We start from the raw sequence: 23,011 nt of genomic DNA, 5'->3' as shown, positions 1-23,011 counted from the left end.
CAAGGAGTAATATGGCTGAAAAAAACTGTTCCTTCACAGTTATGATTGTACAAAGAAGCACAGCCTTTATGCAAATTTTTTTTTTTTACTCTGGTACTGTTTAAGGGGCAACCTCCTCCAGTCCCTTCCTTTGAGTGGTCGGTTACATATTCTTTTATCTGGTTTCCACATGTACATGCATTGCAATTGTACATGTGTATAATTACCTAGTCAGTGATGGAAGCGGCTCTGGTGTCATGGTATCTGTTAAAAATTGAAACCGCAATCCATTGCTAGATCTGTTGTACGATAGACACCAACACCCCTTAACAGACTGCCTTGACTTATAATGGTGTCTGTCGTTTTGGTGAAAACAATTGTGCTGCCCTGTGGCATTTTTTATATATTTTTTTAACATGGGAACCTATGGGTGATGTATGCCTATACAGGGGCATCTGCTGCAGATATGTCGGGAAATGATCCTGATGTATACCTCCGAAGGGCACTGCAAAACAGAGTGTGAAAGCAGCCTTACATTGCAATCACTGGGAAGGTATTGTACAATGAGGAAGCATCGTTAATGTCAGCACTCGCCACAATGAACCAAACAGATGTTATCTGTGATGTTTTTTACTTTGTAACGTGGTCCTTTGTTACAGGTCCCCTCTACCTGCTGGGCCTATTGTTTGCCTTTTTCATGTGATCAGGCTGCTTCAGCCTCACAATGTGGCAGATGTTTTAAAGGGAGAGCTGGCAGGCTCCTTTTGGCTTAGGACCCAGTTTGAAAATCAATAATTATATCCCTGTTTTAGTTATTTAATAAAGAAAGTCAACACATCGTTTTATCATCATCATCCAGCGAGCCTGGGAAACTGAGCGACAGATCACAGACCTGTGGGATTTAGATATGGAGCTCTAGAGGTTCTTCTCCTAAACTTATTTTTAGAAAAATCTGATTACTAATGCAGGCTGAGATGGGGAATGGCAAGATTGTGACTGCAGCCATGTCCCGGTTTGACAAGACCGTGATCAGTATTTGAAGTCTTCTGTATATCTCTCTCTTTATATATATATATATATATATATATATATATATATATATATATATATATATATATATATATATATATATATATATATAAATATACACAGTACAGACCAAAAGTTTGGACACACCTTCTCATTCAAAGAGTTTTCTTTATTTTCATGACTATGAAGGCATCAAAACTATGAATGAACACATGTGGAATTATATACATAACAAACAAGTGTGAAACAACTGAAAATATGTCATATTCTAGGTTCTTCAAAGTTGCCACCTTTTGCTTTGATTACTGCTTTGCACACTCTTGGCATTCTCTTGATGAGCTTCAAGAGGTAGTCCCCTGAAATGGTCTTCCAACAGTCTTGAAGGAGTTCCCAGAGATGCTTAGCACTTGTTGGCCCTTTTGCCTTCACTCTGCTGTCCAGCTCACCCCAAACCATCTCGATTGGGTTCAGGTCCGGTGATTGTGGAGGCCAGGTCATCTGGCGCAGCACCCCATCACTCTCCTTCATGGTCAAATAGCCCTTACTTTCAAAGTTTTCCCAATTTTTCGGCTGACTGACTGACCTTCATTTCTTAAAGTAATGATGGCCACTCGTTTTTCTTTACTTAGCTGCTTTTTTCTTGCCATAATACAAATTCTAACAGTCTATTCAATAGGACTATCAGCTGTGTATCCACCTGACTTCTCCTCAACGCCACTGATGGTCCCAACCCCATTTATAAGGCAAGAAATCCCACTTATTAAACCTGACAGGGCACACCTGTGAAGTGAAAACCATTTCAAGGGACTTCCTCTTGAAGCTCATCAAGAGAATCCCAAGAGTGTGCAAAGCAGTAATCAAAGCAAAAGGTGGCTACTTTGAAGAACCTAGAATATGACATATTTTCAGTTGTTTCACACTTGTTTGTTATGTATATAATTCCACATGTGTTAATTCATAGTTTTGATGCCTTCAGTGTGAATCTACAATTTTCATAGTCATGAAAATAAAGAAAACTCTTTGAATGAGAAGGTGTGTCCAAACTTTTGGTCTGTACTGTGTGTATATATATATATATATATATATATATATATATATATATATATATATATATATATAATATAAATAAATGAGTTTCTGTCTGGACGTTCTTTATGCGTGACCAAACGACTGGACCGATCTTTACCAAGTTTGGCACACAGGTACATCAGGTGTCCAGGAAGGTTTTAGACCCAGCTCTCTAGGACGTACCGTTCCTGAGATATTCCTAAAAAATTATCTGCATTAGCCAATAGACGCCAGCAAGCCTTTCACTTAAATCCAAACTGTCACATGTCCCTTATTAGCCAATAGAAGCTCGCAGGTCCTACTCCAGGTTTCCATAACAACTGATCACAGGTTTTAGCAGTTTGCATGTCCTTAAATATTCAGTCATATGATGTGTGTCAGTCAATATAAGTTCATATTAAATTTATCCAGGTTTTCATAACAATACAGCCATAATTAGACTGTACACACGGTCACATGTCCCTTATCAGTCAATAGGTCACTGTTAAAGGGGCGGTCACTGTGGAAGTCACTGTTAAAGGGGTGGGTACTGTGGAGGTCACTGTTAAGGAGGCGGGCACTGTGGAGGGCACTGTTAAGTAGGCGGGCACTGTGGAGGGCACTGTTAAGGGGGCGGGCACTGTGGAGGTCACTGTTAAGGGGGAGGTCACTGTGGAGGTCACTGTTAAGGGGGCGGGCACTGTGGAGGTCACGGTTAAGGGAACGGGCACTGTGGAGGTCACTGTTAAAGGGGCGGGCACTGTGGAGGTCATTCTTAAAGGGACGGGTACAGTAGAGGTCACTGTTATGGGGGGAAACTGATATTTTTTACGCCACACGGAAACATAAAATAAAATAGATAAAATATACCCGTGCGAAGCCGGGTCCTTCTGCTAGTATCTGTATATAAATGCGAAAAAGCGCATAGGGCAAGATGTTTGATCTCTGTGGATGTAGATGGCAGCAGAGCGTGGTAAAAAAAAAATATCAGTAGAAAATGACATATTGTTGAAAATAACTTTTTTAGCTTTTTCTTTTTTTGTGTTTTTATTATTTTTCATGTTATTATCTGTGAAGCCACTGCCAGACACGCCTGGCAGTTGAATTGGGTAGGTAAGATTCAACTATCCGATCCTTATCTCCAAATCTGCCATCAAGGAAGAGTCGGGAGCCACCATACACATTTGATGGCCAGCCGGTCACACTACGGTGTATGGCCTGCTTTACTGTCTTGTAGAGATCTCTATTCAGTATTTAAAGGGGCGGTCTCACTTCTGCAAATAGCATATCATGTAGAGAAAGTGGATTGCAGGGTGGCCGTAACCATAGAAATGAGCAGTGTATAAAGTGATGGAAAAATGAATCCAGCCAGCAAAGGAGGCAATATGGACAATCACAATACATTAGTAAGAGCCTTGTATTAACTTCCTCTACATAATAAATGCTAAGGATCGTCCGATATAAATTTTTTAGAGCCGATACCGATAATCTGTGACTTTCAGGCCGATAGCCGATAATTTATATCGATATTTTATATTTCATAATTATATTATATTAGTTAGTAGTCACTGAGGTGGTGGACATTTGCATTTGGCACTAGTATATTATAAATGTAAATTAACCCCTATCAGACCTCAGATGAATAAAATAAAAAACTCCTCACCTTTCCTGCGCCTCGGCTCCTCTTCATCTCCAGGTCCGGCGTCTCGCTCCCCTGTCTTCTCCGGCCCGCTCTGCACTGTCACCTGACAGCGTGCAGCGTCAGGTCATAGTGCGCGCACTATGTCCTGGCGCTGTTCGGGGTCAGGACAGTGCAGCGCGGGCCCCATCAAAGAAGACCAGGGAGGTTGAGTATCGGAAGCGCTTGCTGCGCTTCTTCCCCGCTCCCGGCACCCAATGCATTCTAGTGCACGCTTCCATAATGGAAGCGCTCACTAGTATTCGCTTTATACACAATATCGGTATATCGGCAAGGTTAGATGCTGATACCGATAATGTACAAAATCCTGAATATCGGCCGATAATATCGGTACTTCTGATAATCTGTCGATCCCTAAAAAAAAAATGCCATTTGTCAAAGTGAGACAACCCCTTTAAATCTCTCAAAAGCCCTGTACTGTGAGCTCTGTAAGGGTCACAGAGCATGACCACAACAACTCTCCCTTAGCAGTCAGAGTCGTTTTTGACTCTGGTTTCTTAAAGGGGTTGTCTCATCTCGCCGTTTCAACATTGAGTCGAGGCTAAGCACCGGCCATAGGTGGAAACAGCCGAGTCGGCCGATACTCCTCTGTAGCCATAATTCCTATTGTAGTGAATGGGCGCTACACAAACAGCATAGCAGAACATGCTTTGGCAGTGTAGCTTGTTCTGATAAGCTGTTTGGGTAGCTCCCATTCTCTACAACAGCACCAGCCCACTCGGCTGTTTCCGTAAGCCCAACCACCTGGTGCCGGCGTCTAGTCCCATTTCGGGGTGGAAACTGTTGTTCACATCTTGAAGCAGAAACCCAGGATGCTCCCATAACACGTAAAGAATATATATATTTTTTAAACATATACAGTCAGCAAATAAAAGCAGGTTAGAAAAAAACTCTAATGTTTCAGTGTACTGTAGTTTGTAAAAAAATAATGACATTCATTTCTCTTCTCCACAGGCCTGAAATAAGGGAGCAGTATCCAAATAAATTTATTCAGAGAGATGACACAGATCGGTTTTATATCCTCAACACCCTATTTAATCTACCAGGTAATAAAACGTCTGCACATCTCATGGTTTGTATCGTTGTAACATAAAGGAATAAAAAAAAATCTGTCGAGCGGCTCAGTCAACGCTGAGCACTACTACTAACCATACATTAGGGTTTTCTTGGACTCTCCAGGAGGTCTTCAAGCTAGAAACCAAAACGCACCTCAACTGATGACATCACCTGACTTGTCTTAGCTGGTAAAACTTGAGGGTCACTTAAAAACAAAAAAATAATAATAATAAAAAATAAAAATTGGTGATTGATGTAGGGCGAACATCAGAAATGTTTGAGATCATGTATAGGGCAGGGATAGCCGTAGAATTGGGAATCAGTTGTTCTTCAGGACGGACACAAAGTACGGTAGGTGATGGTGATAGCTTGTTTCACGACCTACATGTAACAAAATCTTTGTTAAGAACATCGAAATCTGTGTCAACCCCTTGTGTCTGTGCAAACAAGGAGTTATGTAATGCAGAGCGTCTGACCCAGAAATGTATTTCTTCTGCGCTGGCGCTTAATTTGAGAATATTTACTTTGGATTTTATTCCAGAATTTCAAGGACATCTATAAAATGGTAATGAAGCATTTAAAGTGGTTGTCCAGGACTTTGATGGCTTCTCCACAGGGTAGGCCATCAATATCAGATCGCCCTGCTGATCAGCTGTTGCCTTGTAGCTCTGGCGCCAGAACTACATCGCTCCCTACGGTGTGTAGTGGACGGAGCTTGGGCGCTGCTCTCATTCACTAAAAAGGGGGTGAATATCTAGATGTGCTGAAAGGAAGCCAACCAATAGGTGGTGTAACATCAGACAAAAGTGTCTAAAAACGCCTAACCTTTAGCATGAACCACTGTGATAAATCTGGCGTATCTTTAGACTCTAATCTCAGTTTACACCGTCTGAATATTAGGCAGGATTAGAAACCCTGCCCCATACGGCTTTGCTTATAGATCTCATTGCTGGTTGAACAATAACTGAAATATTTCTGTTCCTCCCAGAAACCTACCTGCTGGCCTGCCTGGTTGACTTCTTTACTAACTGTGACCGCTACACTAGGTAAGGACTCCTCTATAAGGTATTATTAGTGCTAATGGCCTTATACAAGATCATCTTTAGTTTAACCTGTGATAATGATTTTATTTTTCACCTTCATAGTCTCTTAGTGCGTTCTTTTTCTTTTATACTGCAGTTGCGAAAAGGGGTTTAAAGATGGAGACCTCTTCATGTCGTTCCGCAGCATGTTCCAAGATGTCAGGGATGCTGTGGACTGGGTTCATTACAAGGTAGATCCTGCATCCTCGGCTTCAGTATATTGCCTTCTATAACGATGTGTCTTTAAAAGGGTTTTAATTGGGTCCGCACCTGTTCCGCATAATTGCGGAAAGGATGCGGACCCATTCTACGGACGTGTGAATGGACTCTTAATGTATGGCATGAATCCTAGCGGTCAGTGGTGGTTGCAGTAGATAAATGTTACTTCAGCTGCTGAGTCAGGGTCTTTAGGATAGGCCATCAGTATCTGATCGGTGGGTGTCCGACACCCGGGACCCCTGCTGATCAGCTGTTTGAGAAGACACCAGCGCCACAGCCTTTTCTCAGCTCACCAAGCCCAACACCGTACATTATACAGCTGTGTGCCCAATGAACGTGGCATCACATGGCCTAGGCTAAGCTGTGGGAAGGAAATGGCATTACTGCAAGCGTCTGTGCCTTCTTAAACAGATGGTGGGCGGGGGTCCCAGGTGTCGGACCCCCACCGATCAGATAAATCGGGATAGGTCATCAGTATAAAAGTCTCTGCAAACTTCTTTAACTAATTACTTGCATAATTAACGAAATAACAGCGCTGGAGCATCTTTTGCTAGAATTGTAACATTCCTCTGTTGTTGTTCCTGGAAATGAATTACCATATTTTTCACCCTATAAGACGCCCCGGCCCATAAGACGCACCAAGGTTTTAGAGGACAATAAGAATTTTTTTTTTTTCATTAGACCTCAGGTCAGACCACCAATTAAGACCTCCAATGTTAATAAGACGTCAGATCAGACCCCAATGTGAATGACTCCCAATTAGACCTCAGATAAGAGCCCCATTGCCTCATATCAGCCCCTATGCCTCTCAGAGCACATAAAATAAAATAAAACACTTACCTCTCCTGCTCCAGACGTCGCCGCTCCTCATCGCCAGAGATCTTCTTCCTCCTGATGTCGGCTGTGCTGTGATCTGACGCCCACAGCGTGAGGCCAAAGAGCGCCCTCACACTGTGCGCAGCCACAGCACAGCCCAGAACCAGGAAGCGGTGAGTACAGAGCCTTCACCGCTTCCCGGTCCTCCGGTACTAATGAGTGCTACTATAATGGAAGCGCCCGCTTATTAGTATTCACCCCATAAGACACAGGAACCGAAAAAAATGCAGTAATCAATACACTATGCGTGTCTGAAACTGTCCATTCCGTCCTCAGACTTTGTAGGGACACACCTTTTTGGCAACAGACATACATCAGGTTTGGAAGCCAAAACCAGGGGTGAATAAAAAAATAAAAAAATTTGTATTTGTCCTGTATACTTTTTATGATCCACTCCTGATTTTGACTTTTAAAACTGCATGCAGAAACCCGACTGTGTTGCCGTACCCTAAGGCTTTGTTCACATTGGCATTTTGTCCAGTTTGTAGAGGTGCCGTCAAGGTTTCCATGTTTTTTTTTTTTAAGGAAAGAACAGTGCAGCATGCAGCGCGCTTCTTCCCATTAATACAGAGACCTTGACAGCACCCCCATGGTCCCGATCATAAGTCGGTGGTGGCCCGTTGTGTCGCTTGACTTCTTCAAATAACTTGCTAGCAGCTCTGATATTGTCGTCTATACATTAAATTGGGAATTTCCAGCTGACAGGACCCTGAATTTCTGTATCTTTGTTTTCCAGGGGTCACTCAAGGAGAAGACTGTGGAGAATCTGCCAAAGTATGTGGTGAAAGACGTAAGTGTATTTTTTTCCTTGGCCTTAATGTAACAATTCTTGGTAAAAGGCGATACACGGAGTGTAACATTCCAGAGAAGGTCGTGTGATCTTCCAGATTTACCAGTTTTCTGTTGTTTTTATTTATTTATTTATTTATTTATTTATTTAGTTCAATTTAGCATTGGGAAATTTATAGGTAAATAGAATATTTTTATTATTTTTCTTTTATTAACAGTTTTTTTTTTTTTTACATTTGAATATTGACTTTTGCCATTTCTTTTTCTACTTCCAGCATAAGCTGCCTCTCTTGCTGAGCCGCATGAATGAAGTGGGAAAGATTTTTCTGGTGACAAACAGCGACTACAAATATACCCACGTAGGTGCTAATTAAACATTTCCATCGCTTTTTGTTGCCAGGGCACCGGGGAAGAACGTGCAGTTCTCTCTGTGTGAGCTGAACATAGGGACAGGATAAAGGAAGAGTTACACAATAACATTAGTTACATGGCAAGATGGGAATTGGAAATTTCTTTTTTTTTTTTTAAGAAATGAAGCAATTTTTTATATATTTTTAAGGTGGCTTTAAGTTGGAGCTTAAAGCGACTGTCCAGTTCAAGTAAAAAAAAAAAAATCAAATTAACTGGGAAACCAAGAGAACACAGTGACCTCCTTTTCATCATTTTTGTTGCAGATCCGCAAATTCCCAAGCTCCTCTTTGGCCATCCAAGATGGCCGCACCGCTTCTCAGACTATGCGTTTGGTAGTCCAATATACTTCCTGCTTGTCCAGCCTTGCTCTTGGATTGGCCAGCACTATTCACATGAGTAGTGCTGGCCAATCCTAGGGCAGCAGGATAATGCACACTATGCATCAGGTAGTCTGAGAATCCTGCTGCCATTTTGGATGGCAGAGGAGGAGCCTGGGAATTGGCAGATCTGCAGCTAAAAGATCAAAAGGAGGACACCGTGCAAGTCCTTTTGTTTGTTACCCAGTAAAGGGTTTTTCTCAAGACTTTAATGCTGATGACCTCATCGGTTATCAGAATCTGATCGGTGGAGGCCCAATACCCGGGACCTCTGCTGATCAGCTGTTTAGGAAGGCATTGGCACTCGCAGTAGCACCGCTGCCTTCTCCAGCTTTTCCTAGGCCATGTGCCGACACGTTTATTGGTCACATGGCCTAGGTGCAGCTCGGGGATGAGGTGCGATACCAAGCACAGCCACTATACTATGTACGGCGCTGTGCTTGGTGATCGCGGAAAAGGCTGGAGCGCCGGTGCCTTCTCAAACAGCTGATCGGTGGGGCTCCCAGTTTCGGAGCTACTTCCCGGTCAGATACTGATGACCTATCTAAAGGAAAACCCCTGTAATATGATTTAATTTTTTTTTTCTTGTACCGGAGGTTTACTTTAACTTGAAATAGGATTTGTCACCTGACTACACATGTACGTGCACTCCTTCCTAAGGCTACTTTCACACTCACGTTTGGTGCGGATCTGTCATGGATCTGCACAGACTGATCGGTTCAGATAATACAACCGTCTGCATCCGTTCAGAAAGGATCCGTTTGTATTATCTTTAACATAGCCAAGACGGATCCGTCTTGAACACCATTGAAAGTCCATGGAGGACGGGTCCGTTTTTTTATTGTGCCAGATTGTGTCAGAGAAAACTGATCCGCCCCCATTGACTTACATTGTGTGTCAGAACATTTGGCTCCGTTTCGTCAGACGGACACCAAAACGCTGCAAGCAGCGTTTTGGTGTCCGACTTCAAAGCGGAATGGAGACGGAAACTGATGCATTCTGAGTGGATCCTTTTTTCATTCAGAATTAATTATAATGCAAACTGATCCGGAAACCAAAACGCCAGTGTGAAAGTAGCCTAACAGAGGTTCGAAGTAAGAATGCATTGTTTGTAAATGACCCAAATCCAAAAGTCACGACCATGATGATGAAGATTGCCATCTCCTGAGAAATGTATATGAACAGGCCCTAGTATAGTTCAGAAATCTCCTTGAGCTATGGAGACAAATCCTTTGTACATCTGCCAAAAAGAGTTCCGAAAATGTATGAAAAACCTTATTTACAAGTAGCAAAAATAAGTGATCACAATATTAGAGCAAAAGGAGAAGTTTATTGGGCAAAACTGTACAATTAAAAGAGGCTCTAGGACCTTGTTGGGCCGCCTCTAGCCTGGATACGAGATGAGATACAGCCTCTAGCCTGGATACGAGATGAGATACAGCCTCTAGCCTGGATACGAGATGAGATACGGTTAGACATGGAGGCATACAGGTTCTGTATGGTTTCTTGCGGCACATTTGTCCACAGATGTTACAGCTGGGCCTGTGGATCCTGCACACTCGGAGGTTGCAGAAGCTGACGTCCCAGCTGGTCCTATAAATGCTTGGTTGGTGATAAATCTGTCGACAGGGCAGACCAAGGAAGCATTACAATCTGCCAGAGACATTCCTGGGAAGCCCTTGCTGTGTATGGTTGACCGTTTTCCTGCTGAGAAATGCCAGTTGGAAGCCCTGCCATGAGAGGAAACACATGTGGCCGCAGGATGTGCTGCACATATCGCTGAGCAGTCATTGTCTCTCGTATCACTACTATGGGTGACCAGATGTCATATGCCACGGCTCCCCAGATCATCACATCAGCAGTTGGGGCAATGTGTCACTCAGTAAAAGCAGGATTGAGGAGCTCACAAATAGGCCTCCATATTCAAACCTGACCATCATGGCATCGCAAACAGAACCTGGATTCATCTCTAAAGACATTATGGTTCCAGTCCATAGCAGTCCAGGTTTCTTGTTCACAGCACCACTGCAAACAAAGACAACAGTAGCTGGCTGCCAATGGCAGGGCACGTAATGGGCTCTGTGACACCATATTTCCTTCTACTGATATGGAAATGTTTGGGGCAGAGACAGTGAGATGTAATGAAGTTGTATCTGTGGGAGCTGCCCGTGCTTGTCTGTGGATTAAACAAGCCTCTCTAATGGCGGTCTGTTAGGGCCACCCGGAGCCTGTTCGCAGTGTGTGCGTGCCCTTGTGTAACCACTGCTAGCATCAGCTCCTAACAGCTAGGTCAGAACGGCCTAGACGGTGGGCAATGTGTCGAAACGACCATCCTGCTTCTCACAGTCCAATGATGCACCCCCTCTCAGAGTGTGTCAATTGGGTAACATGTCTTCAATTGCAGTTAATGATCTCTCACCAATAGGTACACTACCCAAAAGTGGCCTCTGAGAGCATTTTTATAGAGCAGCAGTGGAAGTACAGATGTAGCAGGGTTAACACACAAACTCTTAACTCAAATTTCTCAACTCATCCCGTTATCTTGAAACCAAAGCCATTGAAAAGCGACTAAAGGTGTTTGCTTAACGCATTTAGTTTAGATAACGCGTCTCATAAAGCATGTGTGTTAACTCTACTACATCTGTACTTTCATGCCCTCTTGTGGCAAGACCGACTATCTAATCAAACCATACCTGTAATCCTTTACATCTCTGCCTGAGGAATAACTGCATGCCCAGTCTTGTGAATATCAGACATTTCTATCCGGGCGTGTTATTATTTTTTGTGTGTCTGTAAGTGGATTATTCTCGCCTATACATCACTATGAATGGAACCTGATGTCATTATGGATGTCCGCTCCAGGAGCTAAACCTCAGAAGGAGGAGAAGGAAGAATCAAGCATATTGCATTATTACAAAGTTTTTTTTTCTCTGTTGTCAAAACTTTTTCTAAACCGACCGTAAGGTGCCGGCAGAATGAAACGCGTAAATATCCAGTCACAGAAGTGAGATTGATGGTGGATCCTGACAAAACTGGGAGACTCTGGCAACATGGTCATAGCCAACCTAAAGCAAGTGGTGGATGATATCTAGGCCAGGATAAGGAAAAGCCTTCTCTAATACTAATCTATAGCTTGGAGCCTTCACACAGATCTGACCCTCATCTCATTACTGTACATAGATGCAGATATTGAACTAAATGTTTCCTTTTTTATTCTAGAAAATTATGACTTACTTGTTTGACTTCCAACATGGCCCAAAGGTAAGTTATTAAAGCATGGAGCCATGATGTATTCTCTGTATCTGTGAATACCATTTTTTTAATGTGACTATTAAGCAGTTGATGCTCACTGTATACAGCTCTAATCTAGATGGAAGGGCTTTTGAGAGATTTAAAGGGGTTGTCTGACTTCAGCAAGTTGCATTTATCATGTAGACTAAGTTAATACAAGGCACCTACTTATGTACTGTGATTGTCCATATTGCCTCCTTTGCTGGCTGGATTCATTTTTTCCATCACATTATACACTGCTCGTTTCCATGGTTACGGCCACCCTGCAATCCAGCAGCGGTGGTCGTACTTGCACACTATAGGAAAAGGCGCTGGCCTCTCTGGTGGCTGGGACTACACATAGCCCGGAGCTTTTTCAAGTGAATGGGTCCGCATCCGTGATGCGGAATGCGCACGACCGGTGCCCCATGTAATTGCGGAACCGCCGTATGTGTCCCACAATACGGCCAAGGGAACACTACGGCCGTGTGAAAGAGGCCTAAGTATGCTGTCCTTCACAGGTCAGGCAGGGGGCAGGAGGATAAAGATGGGAGGAAATCCTGGACAAACACGTTAAGATAAGAGTCCTGTTATAGACAAATGCAGACAGGTACCTACAGTAATAAGTGAGTTTTGCGGAAAAAACACATATACAGCATGTATTATATGTAAATCTGCTTCAGGCTAAATGGGTTTTTATTCCGGGTGAATTTCATTGTGGTGATTTCTTTGCCTACACTGGAAGTAACTAATGGTCCGGTAATTTGTCTCCGTGTCTTCTCTTGCAGCCCGGGATTCCTCATCGGCCTTGGCAGTCCTATTTTGACTTAATTTTAGTAGATGCAAGAAAACCTCTATTTTTTGCAGAAGGAACCGTGCTGAGACAAGTAGATACTGTAAGTGCTTCTCTTGCTCTTTTCCTCCTTCGTTTCTTATTCTATACAACAAATGTGCTTATCTCCATAAAAGAACCCACACATCTGGGCAGCTTTCGCCCAAAGGAGAAGTAAAAAAACAAAGCTGTTATGTCATCTATAGTTAGTAGTTTGGAGGGGGGTTGGAAGGAAAATAGCCTGGAAAGTGGTGGATGTCCTCTATTTAGTTCTAGTTGTAATCCTCAGCTGGGAGAAAGAAAAGCTCATTGAATGATTACTGTCCTCTCCCTGCTGTAGATAAAGGCCAGAAAGTGGGGCAGCATGTGGCTCGATGGATCAGGTTAGCGTTACGCCACTCGTGCTGAACTTCATTGCTAATAATGTTGGTCATGGTGGTCAGATTTGTCATTTATTACAACCCCACTGGGTCACGCTGACCCACCAGGGTACCTAACAATCCTCCCCTGAGGTCCAGCAGAAGACAATCCCATATGAAGCTGATTTACTAGTTGCTACGAAAAGTTCTAATGCGTTGACCTCAGTGGGAGCTTCTTTTCCTCTGGCTTGCCTATTTAACACTGAATTTTAGGCAGCATTGTGGCTCCGTGGTTAGCACAGGTGTCCTGGGTTGGAATGTGACCAAGGACAACATCTGGATGGGGTTTGTATGTTCTCCCTGTGTTTGTGTGTTTTTATACTGATAGGGAACTTAGATTGTGAGTAATGTTGAATGAATCGAGCTTTGGATGCTAGATCCGAAGTCTCTTCATTCAAAACTTTAGATTAATATTGTATAGAGATCCTCAACACTAATTGTGAACTCCATTGGGGATTGTCTGTAAAGCGTTGCGGAATATGTCGGCGCTATATAGATGAGTAAAACAAAAAAATATTATTAGATTATGTTCATTTTATACAAGTCCATTGTCTATTGGGAGATATTGAAATATTGTGTAGATCAGTGTCTGGACTTTCCAGGGTGACTGTTAGGTTTTTCTTACATTTCAGATGGCCGCACCGTTGTAGTCTGCCCACTTGCTGGGTGCAGTGTTTTAATGAAGGTAGTTTGTCACTAACATGTGTCTATCCTAAGATAAGTGATAATATAAGGGCAGACTAAATGGCCCTTGTGATCGTTTTCTGCTGTCAATCTTATGTGTTTCTATTTTTAAAATTTGCTTTTCATCCACAGAACACTGGCAAACTGAAGATTGGCACCTACACCGGACCATTACAACATGGCATTGTCTATTCTGGAGGTATGCACCACTTGTAGATCCTGGTGATGCCTTCTAAAACTCACCTACAACATAGGCATGGGAAACGGTTATATTGTGGTCCAAACCCAGTCTGGGGCTAATGGCACCAGTAGAACGTATCAACTCCCAGCCTGGATTATAGATATGTGCACTGTAGCGGTCGCATCTATAATCAAGCATTAGAAGTCTTCATTTGATCTGATAGCCAACATGGCGAATGTAGGGATTTTTTATGTGTACCCCCAAAAAAGTATTAAAGGGAGTATTCCCATCTTGAAAGGTGATATGCTATGACTTTATGATCGGTGGACATCCGACCTCCGTGATCCCCCCACTGATCTTGATAATGAGCGGTCCGCAGAGCTGTTTTTCTCTACAGCTGGACCTGTTCACTTTCAGCTCTGCAGCCCCTTCACAGTCTTTCCCTGGAAGCTAACTGAGCAGAGAATCAGGGCTGTGGACCCTTCTAGCTCAAGATTGGTGTTGGTCCCAGAGGTCAGACCCCCACCAAACATTAAGTGATGCCATCCTAGGTATTTACGAGCACTTTTCCAGATGGGAACACCCCTTTAAATACTTTATACATTTTGTTCCCCCATTAATTGGCTTTCACATTAACTTTCTGGTGGTCATAAAACACAAAGTGCATCAGGCTGAGTTGGTCTCACTATGCAGGTGCTCAAAATACATTTCTCTCCTTAGGTTCTTCCGATATCGTGTGTGACCTGCTCGGAGCGAAAGGGAAAGATATCCTGTATATTGGCGATCACATCTTTGGAGACATTCTGAAGTCCAAGAAGCGTCAGGGCTGGAGAACATTCCTAGTTATTCCTGAGCTGGCACAGGAGCTTCACGTCTGGACCGACAAAAGCTGTAAGGGACCTGAAACCATACTAGTGCTAGAGTAATAATTAGATCTCATCCGCTGGCTATACTACTCTAGAGCGTAGGCAGCAAAGCTAGCAATTAATTTTAGCATCATCTAACTCAAGTGAATTTAGCAGCTAATGCATTTATAATGTAATACGATTTTAATACGGGGCAGGGGATAGATGAGGATATTATAGTCTGGGCATTGGGAGTGGTAATATTTGGTTAAATCTATGTGTTTCTAGAGAAGTCAGAATCGTAGTGTACAGAGTTTTAGGTTTATTAGTATTTTATTTGTGGGGAAGGGCCTAGATATGACAGGATGCATGCTTTGCTTTCATGCTCAGCTGTAGGGTCATATTATGGTACTGGGAGGCCCTTGTTTAATGGGACTTGATACAAGCTTTTATGGTAAGGGAGCAGGCCTGTGAATGGTCTCTGCATGTCGATTTGTATGATGGACAGAAGCAATTCTGCCTCTTTATACATATTTCATTATGAAGACCACATTGTGGAGATTAGTGGTACACAGACACTCCCGTGTGTCACCGTATGGTCCTTCCGTGATGCACCATGTTCTTTCCTAGAAGCCTAGCTTCCTCTGCAACCTGGCACACGGTGGAACATGCAACCATTTTTTTTTTTTTTTTTTTTTTTTTTTTTTTTTTTTTTTTAGCTCATGGATTCCATATGAATCCTCCATGTTCAACCTAAATGTATTACTATTATTTATTTTACTCACTTTTATATAGCGCTGACATATTCCGGAGAGCTTTTCATACGTTATCATCACTTGCTGTCCCAAGTGGAGCTCACAATCTAAGGTCACTATCAGTATGTCTATGGAGTGATGGAGGAAACCAGAGTCCCCGGAGGAAACCCGCGCAAAGATGGGGAGAACATACAAACTCCATGCAGATGTTGTCCTTGGTCAGATTCAAACCTAGGACCGCAGCGCTGCAAGGCACCAGTACTAACCACTGAGCCAACGTGCTGCCATATTACATATCCGTACACCACAGATCTGTAATACGGCAGTGTGCACAAGGCCTAATACCCTCACACTCTGAATTATGCTCAATTGCATGCATAGAACAAAAATGTCGCATGCTGCCCTGGACATTCATTGAGGGGGTCATCAGATCATCTTAACGCAGCAGGAAGGGATGGGATCCGTCAGCAATCTTAAATGGCTTATTTTTTATTTTATTTTTTTTGGGCCCACATTAAATCCAGCACAGGGTACAGTGCAGATTTTCCATCCTGATTTGTGGTTTGAAAATCTTCACCGTATTACGGTCGCTGCACCGTGTAAGAAATCGCATTCACACACTGCAGAAATTAACATGCAGTGTGGATTTTACATTTGCAACCTGTCAATTCTTTCTGCAAATTTTTACACCTTTCAGTGTAGCAGGGTGAAATCCATAACTAATTTTTATCCAATACACATGGACGCTTGTTGCAGTCAGGTGGTGATTCCTCGGGCAAAAACAGCTGATCCCTGGGGGGGATTAGCCGAAAAGTCAGATCAGTGGTTATCCGTAATCGGCTTTGTTTTAAAAAAAAAAAAAAGAACTGGGGCACATTTACTAAGGGGCTTGCGACTATTTTGACTAAAAAGTCAATATTTTGTTGCATGTACAGTTTTATGCCGTGTTCACAAGTTGGGCGGAGTGGGAGCGTGCCAGGGCTGTGGGACTAACATTTATGCCTGGCGTAAAAAGCCAGTCTTAGTAAATGTGCCCCATTGTCTTTGTGCATAAAAAAAAAACGTTTCTGGCATCTCTGTATTGTGTAGTTGAAAATTTTAAAAAATGTCAGAAAAAATGGTAAAACGCCAGGCTACGATAACCAGAATTATGATGAGGCGTAATTTGGCGCAGCATCCGGCAGTCTGTGGGCCTTAACTGACATCTATGGCAGCCCCTGGATGGGGTAGTGTTCAGCATTCTTCTAAGCCAGAAAACAGGCATAGAATATGATAAATGTAGCGGGGCTATCTGCCCTGCACCCCCCCTTGCCGCTGAGGCTGGCGGAGAAACGTCACTTGCACAAAAACGTTTGCGCCGGTGGCGTTGAAAAAGTTGTTTGAAACTTTTTGACGTCACAAAGGACCTGTCATCTCTCCTGACATGTCTGGTGAACCTAATGATAAATCTCCCGATGTGTGAGGAAGCCTTGTATTACAGCTTTAGGCAGCCTTTTACATTTGGCCAGCACCGTGCTGTACCCCCACCAGTCAGTCCCAGCGCAGAGGCTCTTCTCAGCAGCGCTTTCAGGCCTATACACATCACAGGCCGCTTAGAGACACATGACTGCTGAGCACATTGATTGGTCAGAGTGGCGCACGTGACCCTGTCCAGATGCGTACAGGCCTGAGAACGGGAGCATTGTGAGAGGAGCCACTTCATTGGAATTGAGTGTATGTACAGAACTGGGCCAAAGCTGGAACACCCCTTTAAATGTTATCCCATCTTAACAATGCCTGTTTATATAGACATCATAGAGAAGGGGTCCCCACCACCATAAACATCACCCAATCCAGAACATGGTAATGTACAGTACAGTGTCCTCATGCAGAAACAACATGGAGTTTTCCTACTTAAAGGGGTTGTCCAGCCCTTATTATTCTATAATAATAAAAGTCATTACTACCCTTACCAGTCACCAGCTGCTCCATTCTGACACTTCCCAGGTTCTTACCAGTCTCTATTTTCTGGTCTCTCTTGACACCGGAAATGTGACCACTCAGGTCGTCACTAACCGGAGTGAGCGGCCATGTTCTAGTGTCCAGAGGGACCAGGAAGTAGAGATCGGCAGAGAAGCTGGAGGAATTGTAGCGGGAGCAGCGGAGGACCAGTACAGTGAGTGTGACTTTTTATCATTTTACACCATTTTGAGGGTTTATTTTTTTGTATTTTTTTAAACATTTTTAATATGCAGGACACCCCTTTAAAGATGAAGCTTTCCTCCCCATAGAGCTTGTATCGTTTACTGTAAGCCTGGCAGTCATTTTAGTCCATTTCTGTATACGTAATGTGTCCAGCTGGGAAGAAGGGGCAGGTCAGCGAGTGACGTAGTGACTACAGTATATATCTGCATATTGGTTTCAGTCCGATGATGAGCCCTGCCGGAGAAGTGCAGGGTGAGGGTTAAAATCTTTATATTGTGCAGGACATGTTTTCATGTCACCCAGAGGAACTTTAACCCTACATAGGATTGCAGCATCACATGTGCATGAGGTGCCTCATCAAGAGTCCACCACCTTTTTTGCTGAATGCCAAAAGTAAGATTTAATTTTTACCCCCTTAATCCTACTCGAGTGCTGCTTCAAACGAAATGTTATCTTTTACCAGTATATATTTAAATACGCACATGTATGGTGTCTTTCTTCTCGCTCTTTGGTTCTCGAATCCACTTTCTTTTGCTCTCGTGTCTCGCCCTTGCTTTGTTTCCTCCCCCGTCTTGGCTGTTCCCTGACGTGTCCTTGGTCCCCACGTCATACATGTCGCCTGACACCACTTCATATGCTCACCGACTTGTCATTTTACAAGCGGCATGTCCAGTCAAGCTTGCACAATGGCAGAGCTCTTTGTCCTTGGCTACCAGAGGGACCTGCCCATTGTAGTAGTAGACCCTGTGGTAGCTGGGATCCATCCAGACTGCGCTTGTCATGATTCGGCCAGTTTGTCTCCCTTCATATTCTCACATTTTAGTGTCTGTGCAATAGAAAGCTCTTGCGCTTTTTTATTTATTTATTTTTTACTTTCCAACGCCTCTTTTGTCTTTGCCTATGATAGACACCATGTTTTATTTAGTGTCCATGGATTACCTATGTCAAGTGCTTCATGTGCACCTCTTATTTTATTTGGTTTAGCCCTTTTTGAAGAGCTCCAGAGCTTGGACATCTTTCTGGCAGAACTCTATAAGTAAGTAACATGGGGTGGATATGGATGTGTCATCGGTTACCAAAATTTGTGTAGACGAAGTTCAAGATTTTGCATCTTTAGGTCATCAGTACGAAATCAACAAAATTGACATACTTAAAGGAGGTTCTCCGGGCTACAGATATTGATCACCTATTCTGAAGTTAGGTCATCAATATTAGATCAGTGGGGGTCTAACACCTGGCACCCCCAGCGATCAGCTGTGGCACTGGAAACTATACCATTTCTATATGTAGCTGGATGCAGAAGGCTCCGCACACGGTGTAGTTGCCATGCCGGGGTACTGCAGCTCAGCTCCTGTTTACATGAATGGGCGCCAGAAACTACACAGTGTACGGAGCCTTCAGCTTCCACTGGGTATACTGTGAGTTTTCAGCACCGCAATCTACCTGAAACAACTGATCACGGGTGCCCCACCGATCTGATATTGATCACCTATCCTGGGGATAGCCCATCAATATCTGTAGCCTGGACAATCCCTTTACAGAGGACCTGTCTCCTCTCCTGACATTACTGGCTGGAGTAACAGAGGAACGGCACATAATAAGAATTATTAGAAAAAAAATGCTTGAAAATTATTATTTCGTAGGACAAAAGTGAGTGTTTATTACAATGGACATGTCAGGAGTGGTGACATGGCGGCACTGCAGTCTAATATCTTACGGCCATGCAGGACTCCTATAAACTAATGAGGACTGCACCGTTTTTTAGCTGGCCTGGATTGTTAATGGCCACACAGCACCCTAAACGCCGCGGAGCCATCAAGGGTATTTTCACGTAAAGTCTTTTCAACTGGATTTTGTTGCGTATTCAGCACCCAAAAAACGAACGGAAAAGACTTGCAAACCATCTCTATTGATTCTAAAGGGAAATCTGTTTGTTAATTTAAATGGGGCTGTTTTTTTTCTTCTTCCTGCGGTTTTAAAAACCTCGAAGTGGGAAAAATGAATTATAACATGAAAATAACGGAATTCGTAAATGCAATTCTAAACGGAAACCTTTAGACGCATTCCGTTTTGATCTGTCATAATAGAGGTCTATGGGCAACGGAAAACAATAGCGGAATTCATACCGCTGATGTGAACCCGCCCTAAAGCTGGCTGACTATACTGGGTGGTCTGCATCAGTTTGACAGAAGCCAGCAACGGTCTGCATGACTGTTCGGTCCCCGCAGCGCGTCCACGTCACAGCCACGCTGTGTGTTAGTGCCCAAAGAGTCTTGAGGTCCCCTTGTTTGGGATTGAAAGAGTACCAGGGGTCAGTCACCCACCAAACATAACATTAAGACATGTCACCAGATTTCTCATCAACCACAGTGTTAACACAATATCTGCTTATCTGAACGAGGGGTTATTTACACAACCACGTCCATTTTGCAGACCGCAAACTGTGGATCCACACAACATGGACACTGGCTGTGTGCGCCGCTCTTCGCGGTGTGGACCCATTGACTTCAGTGAGTCTGTGACATATCCTACCTTTTGTGGCCGCACAGACCCAGATGCACGCGGAAGGTCTATTACAGAGTCTTAGAGATAATTCACTGGTCATGTTCAGTATTTTCCATTATTTCACGGAGCTTGAGGTAGACCGACGTTATCAGCCTGACCTGTGTATTACTTCCGGCCCCGGTCCAGATGGAGCAGATTCTTTAAACATAATTAAACATGTCAGACTCGTCACTCCACAGGAACATTTCACTAACCTCTCGCCATTAACTTGCAGGCATTTGGACAGTAGCAGCAATGAGAGGCCTGACATCAGCTCCATCCAGAGGAGAATTAAGGTATTGCACGTTCCAGCTTGTTTATGGCGTTTGATTTGCAGTGAATGTGATATCCGGTCCCTGCTGCTGCCGATATACGAGAACTGTTCTAGTGTCAGGAAGAAACTGTAGTGCTTCATTCTGTGCACAATGGGAAATATTCACTAACACCCTCTTAAGGCTAGGGCTACACGCGTGACAAAGGGGTACAACTACATTGCAACATGTGTTGCGTGACATTTATTGTAATGATAGTCTATGATGTTATGATTAATGATAGTTATGATTAAAGTGGTTGTCCAATTTCTCAAACCCCCCTACACATGCCCTCGATGCTAGGGAGGCTCTTCGATGCCTGCCATTGGCTGCTCCCGTGTGCAGGGAGAAGCGGCGGCAGTGCGGGGACCAGGAGTGGCGCTGGGAGCGGGGTAAGTATATTACCGGTGAGGGGACCCACATATTTGGGGTTGTTTTTGAGAAATTGGATAACCCCTTTAAGGACGCTTAGTTGTCTGAAATGCGTAAACTGGAACCTAGAAGATTCTGTTTCCACACCTGTTTGTATTGAATATTTGAATAAAGCAACATGGACTTTTAAAAACCAGTGCTGGATCCTTTTTCCCGAAGTCCATGGTGTCGCACTGAGACATGCTGCGACTGTGACTCATTAGTCGCATAAAAATCCAACTTGGATGAATTTTTTGTGACTGTTGTGTCGCAGCATGTGCGACACCATAGACTATCATTACAATAAATGTCTCAGTGTAGTTGCACCCTTTAGTCGAGCGACTTAGGGCTCATGCACACAAAGTTTTTTGCGTTGCGTATACGGGCCGTATTTTGATTCCGAATACGGAACCATTAATTTCAATGGGTCCGCAAAAGATGCGGACAGCACTCTGTGTGCTTTCCGCATCCGTTGCTCCGTTCCGTGGCCCCCCCCAAAAAATTATGAATCATGTCCTATTCTTGTCCATTTTGCGGACAAGAATAGGCATTTCTATAATGCAAATTGCGGAAGGCACACGAGCGGTATCCGCGCATGGTCGGACCGCAAAAAACTGCACGGTCGTGTGCATGAGCCCTTACTGTTATGCGACACATGTAGCCGTAGTCTAAGACTAGACGTCTAAAAATGCACCAGATTTATCACAGGAGCTGATGCTCTCTAACTTTACTACTTTAATCTTGGTGCATTTTAAGCCATGCGTCTTCTACGGCAGGTAAAGCTTCCTTGTCGTACAAGGCATACAAAACCTCTAAAAGTGTGTAAAACAACACATAAATGTGGTACAAGACATGTACTGAAGACAGAGCTATAGCGAGTTCATATTCTCTAGACACTAGCATGGCTTCATGTGAAGGCAGATAATGCACATAACTAGCTAGATCTCTAAAGATAAAATTCCATAATTGCTAATTGTTCTTATAGCTGAATTCCACAGTAAATGCATACACATAGGGGAGATTGAGCAGAACTGGTGTAAAGGAAAGCTGGATTAGCTGCCCATGGCAACCAATCAGATTTCATGGACCTGCGGCACATATACATGCGATTAGCCATGAGGCTGATCGCATACATTTCACCCCTTAGATGCCATGGCCAAATGTGACTACGGCATCTGAGCCGGCCGGAAGTGGGAGCTATGCACTCCCGTAACCACATTCCCTGGCTGAGATCGGAGATTCTATTACACGGCACTAATAGCCCGAAGCCCCAAGCAGGCTTCGGCAGCTATTAGTGGAATATACCAATACAGGCCACTAGGTGGCAGCACTGTATTGTTATATTGAAAATGTAAGTGTTCAGTGATGATGGCTATATAGTCATCAACGAACACAATGGGCAATCTAATGATTGCCAGTGATAGTCACCCAGGGTAACTTAAAAAAATATATATATATTTAAAATATAACAAAAAATAAAAAAAAATATAAAAGTTCAAATCACCCCCCTTTCCCCAAAATCAAAATACTTAACCAATAAAAAAAAATACACATTGTAGGCATCGCCGCGTGCAAAAATGGCCAATTCGCCATTTTTTTGTCACTTCAACTACTCAAAAGAATTTTATAAAAAGTGATCAAAAAGTCACACACACTTCAAAATGGTATCACTGAAAATTACAGATCGCCCTGCAAAAAATTAGGCCTCGCATTGTTCCATAGTCCTAACTACAAAAAAAAGTTATAGGGGTCAGAATATGGCGATAAAAAAAAAAAGTGTGGTATTGTTGTAATCGTACTGACCTGGAGAATGAAGTTAACAGGTCAATTTTACTGCATAGTGAACGCTGTAAAAAAGTGTGGCAGAATTTCTTTTTTTCTTTTTTTTTTTCAATTCCACCACATTTGGATTTTTTTTTTTACAAATAACCCCTCATAAGGCTATGTGAACAGAAAAATAAAAAAGTTATGACTCTGGGAAGGCGGAGAGTAAAATACGAAAACGCAAAAA

General features: G+C 43.2%; 1 protein-coding gene across 3 annotated transcripts in view; it reads left to right on the top strand.

Moving 5' to 3' along the window:
• NT5C2 (5'-nucleotidase, cytosolic II) overlaps nucleotides 1–23,011 on the top strand; it is a 109,032-nt gene that overhangs the window by 79,948 nt on the left and 6,073 nt on the right. For all 3 annotated transcript variants that reach the window (XM_040437990.1, XM_040437988.1, XM_040437989.1), the window contains exons 6-16: nucleotides 4,709–4,800; nucleotides 5,799–5,856; nucleotides 5,990–6,083; nucleotides 7,724–7,777; nucleotides 8,052–8,135; nucleotides 11,784–11,825; nucleotides 12,623–12,730; nucleotides 13,902–13,968; nucleotides 14,671–14,841; nucleotides 18,719–18,770; nucleotides 20,514–20,574. In XM_040437990.1, coding sequence (XP_040293924.1) covers nucleotides 4,709–4,800; nucleotides 5,799–5,856; nucleotides 5,990–6,083; nucleotides 7,724–7,777; nucleotides 8,052–8,135; nucleotides 11,784–11,825; nucleotides 12,623–12,730; nucleotides 13,902–13,968; nucleotides 14,671–14,841; nucleotides 18,719–18,770; nucleotides 20,514–20,574 — 883 coding nt within the window. The remainder of the gene's footprint in view (nucleotides 1–4,708; nucleotides 4,801–5,798; nucleotides 5,857–5,989; nucleotides 6,084–7,723; nucleotides 7,778–8,051; nucleotides 8,136–11,783; nucleotides 11,826–12,622; nucleotides 12,731–13,901; nucleotides 13,969–14,670; nucleotides 14,842–18,718; nucleotides 18,771–20,513; nucleotides 20,575–23,011) is intronic.

Source organism: Bufo bufo, chromosome 6 (genome assembly GCF_905171765.1).
Source record: "Bufo bufo chromosome 6, aBufBuf1.1, whole genome shotgun sequence".
Taxonomy (NCBI): domain Eukaryota; kingdom Metazoa; phylum Chordata; class Amphibia; order Anura; family Bufonidae; genus Bufo; species Bufo bufo.
Note: the sequence above shows the minus strand (reverse complement) of the source record. Positions and strands in the feature narration are given on the sequence as shown.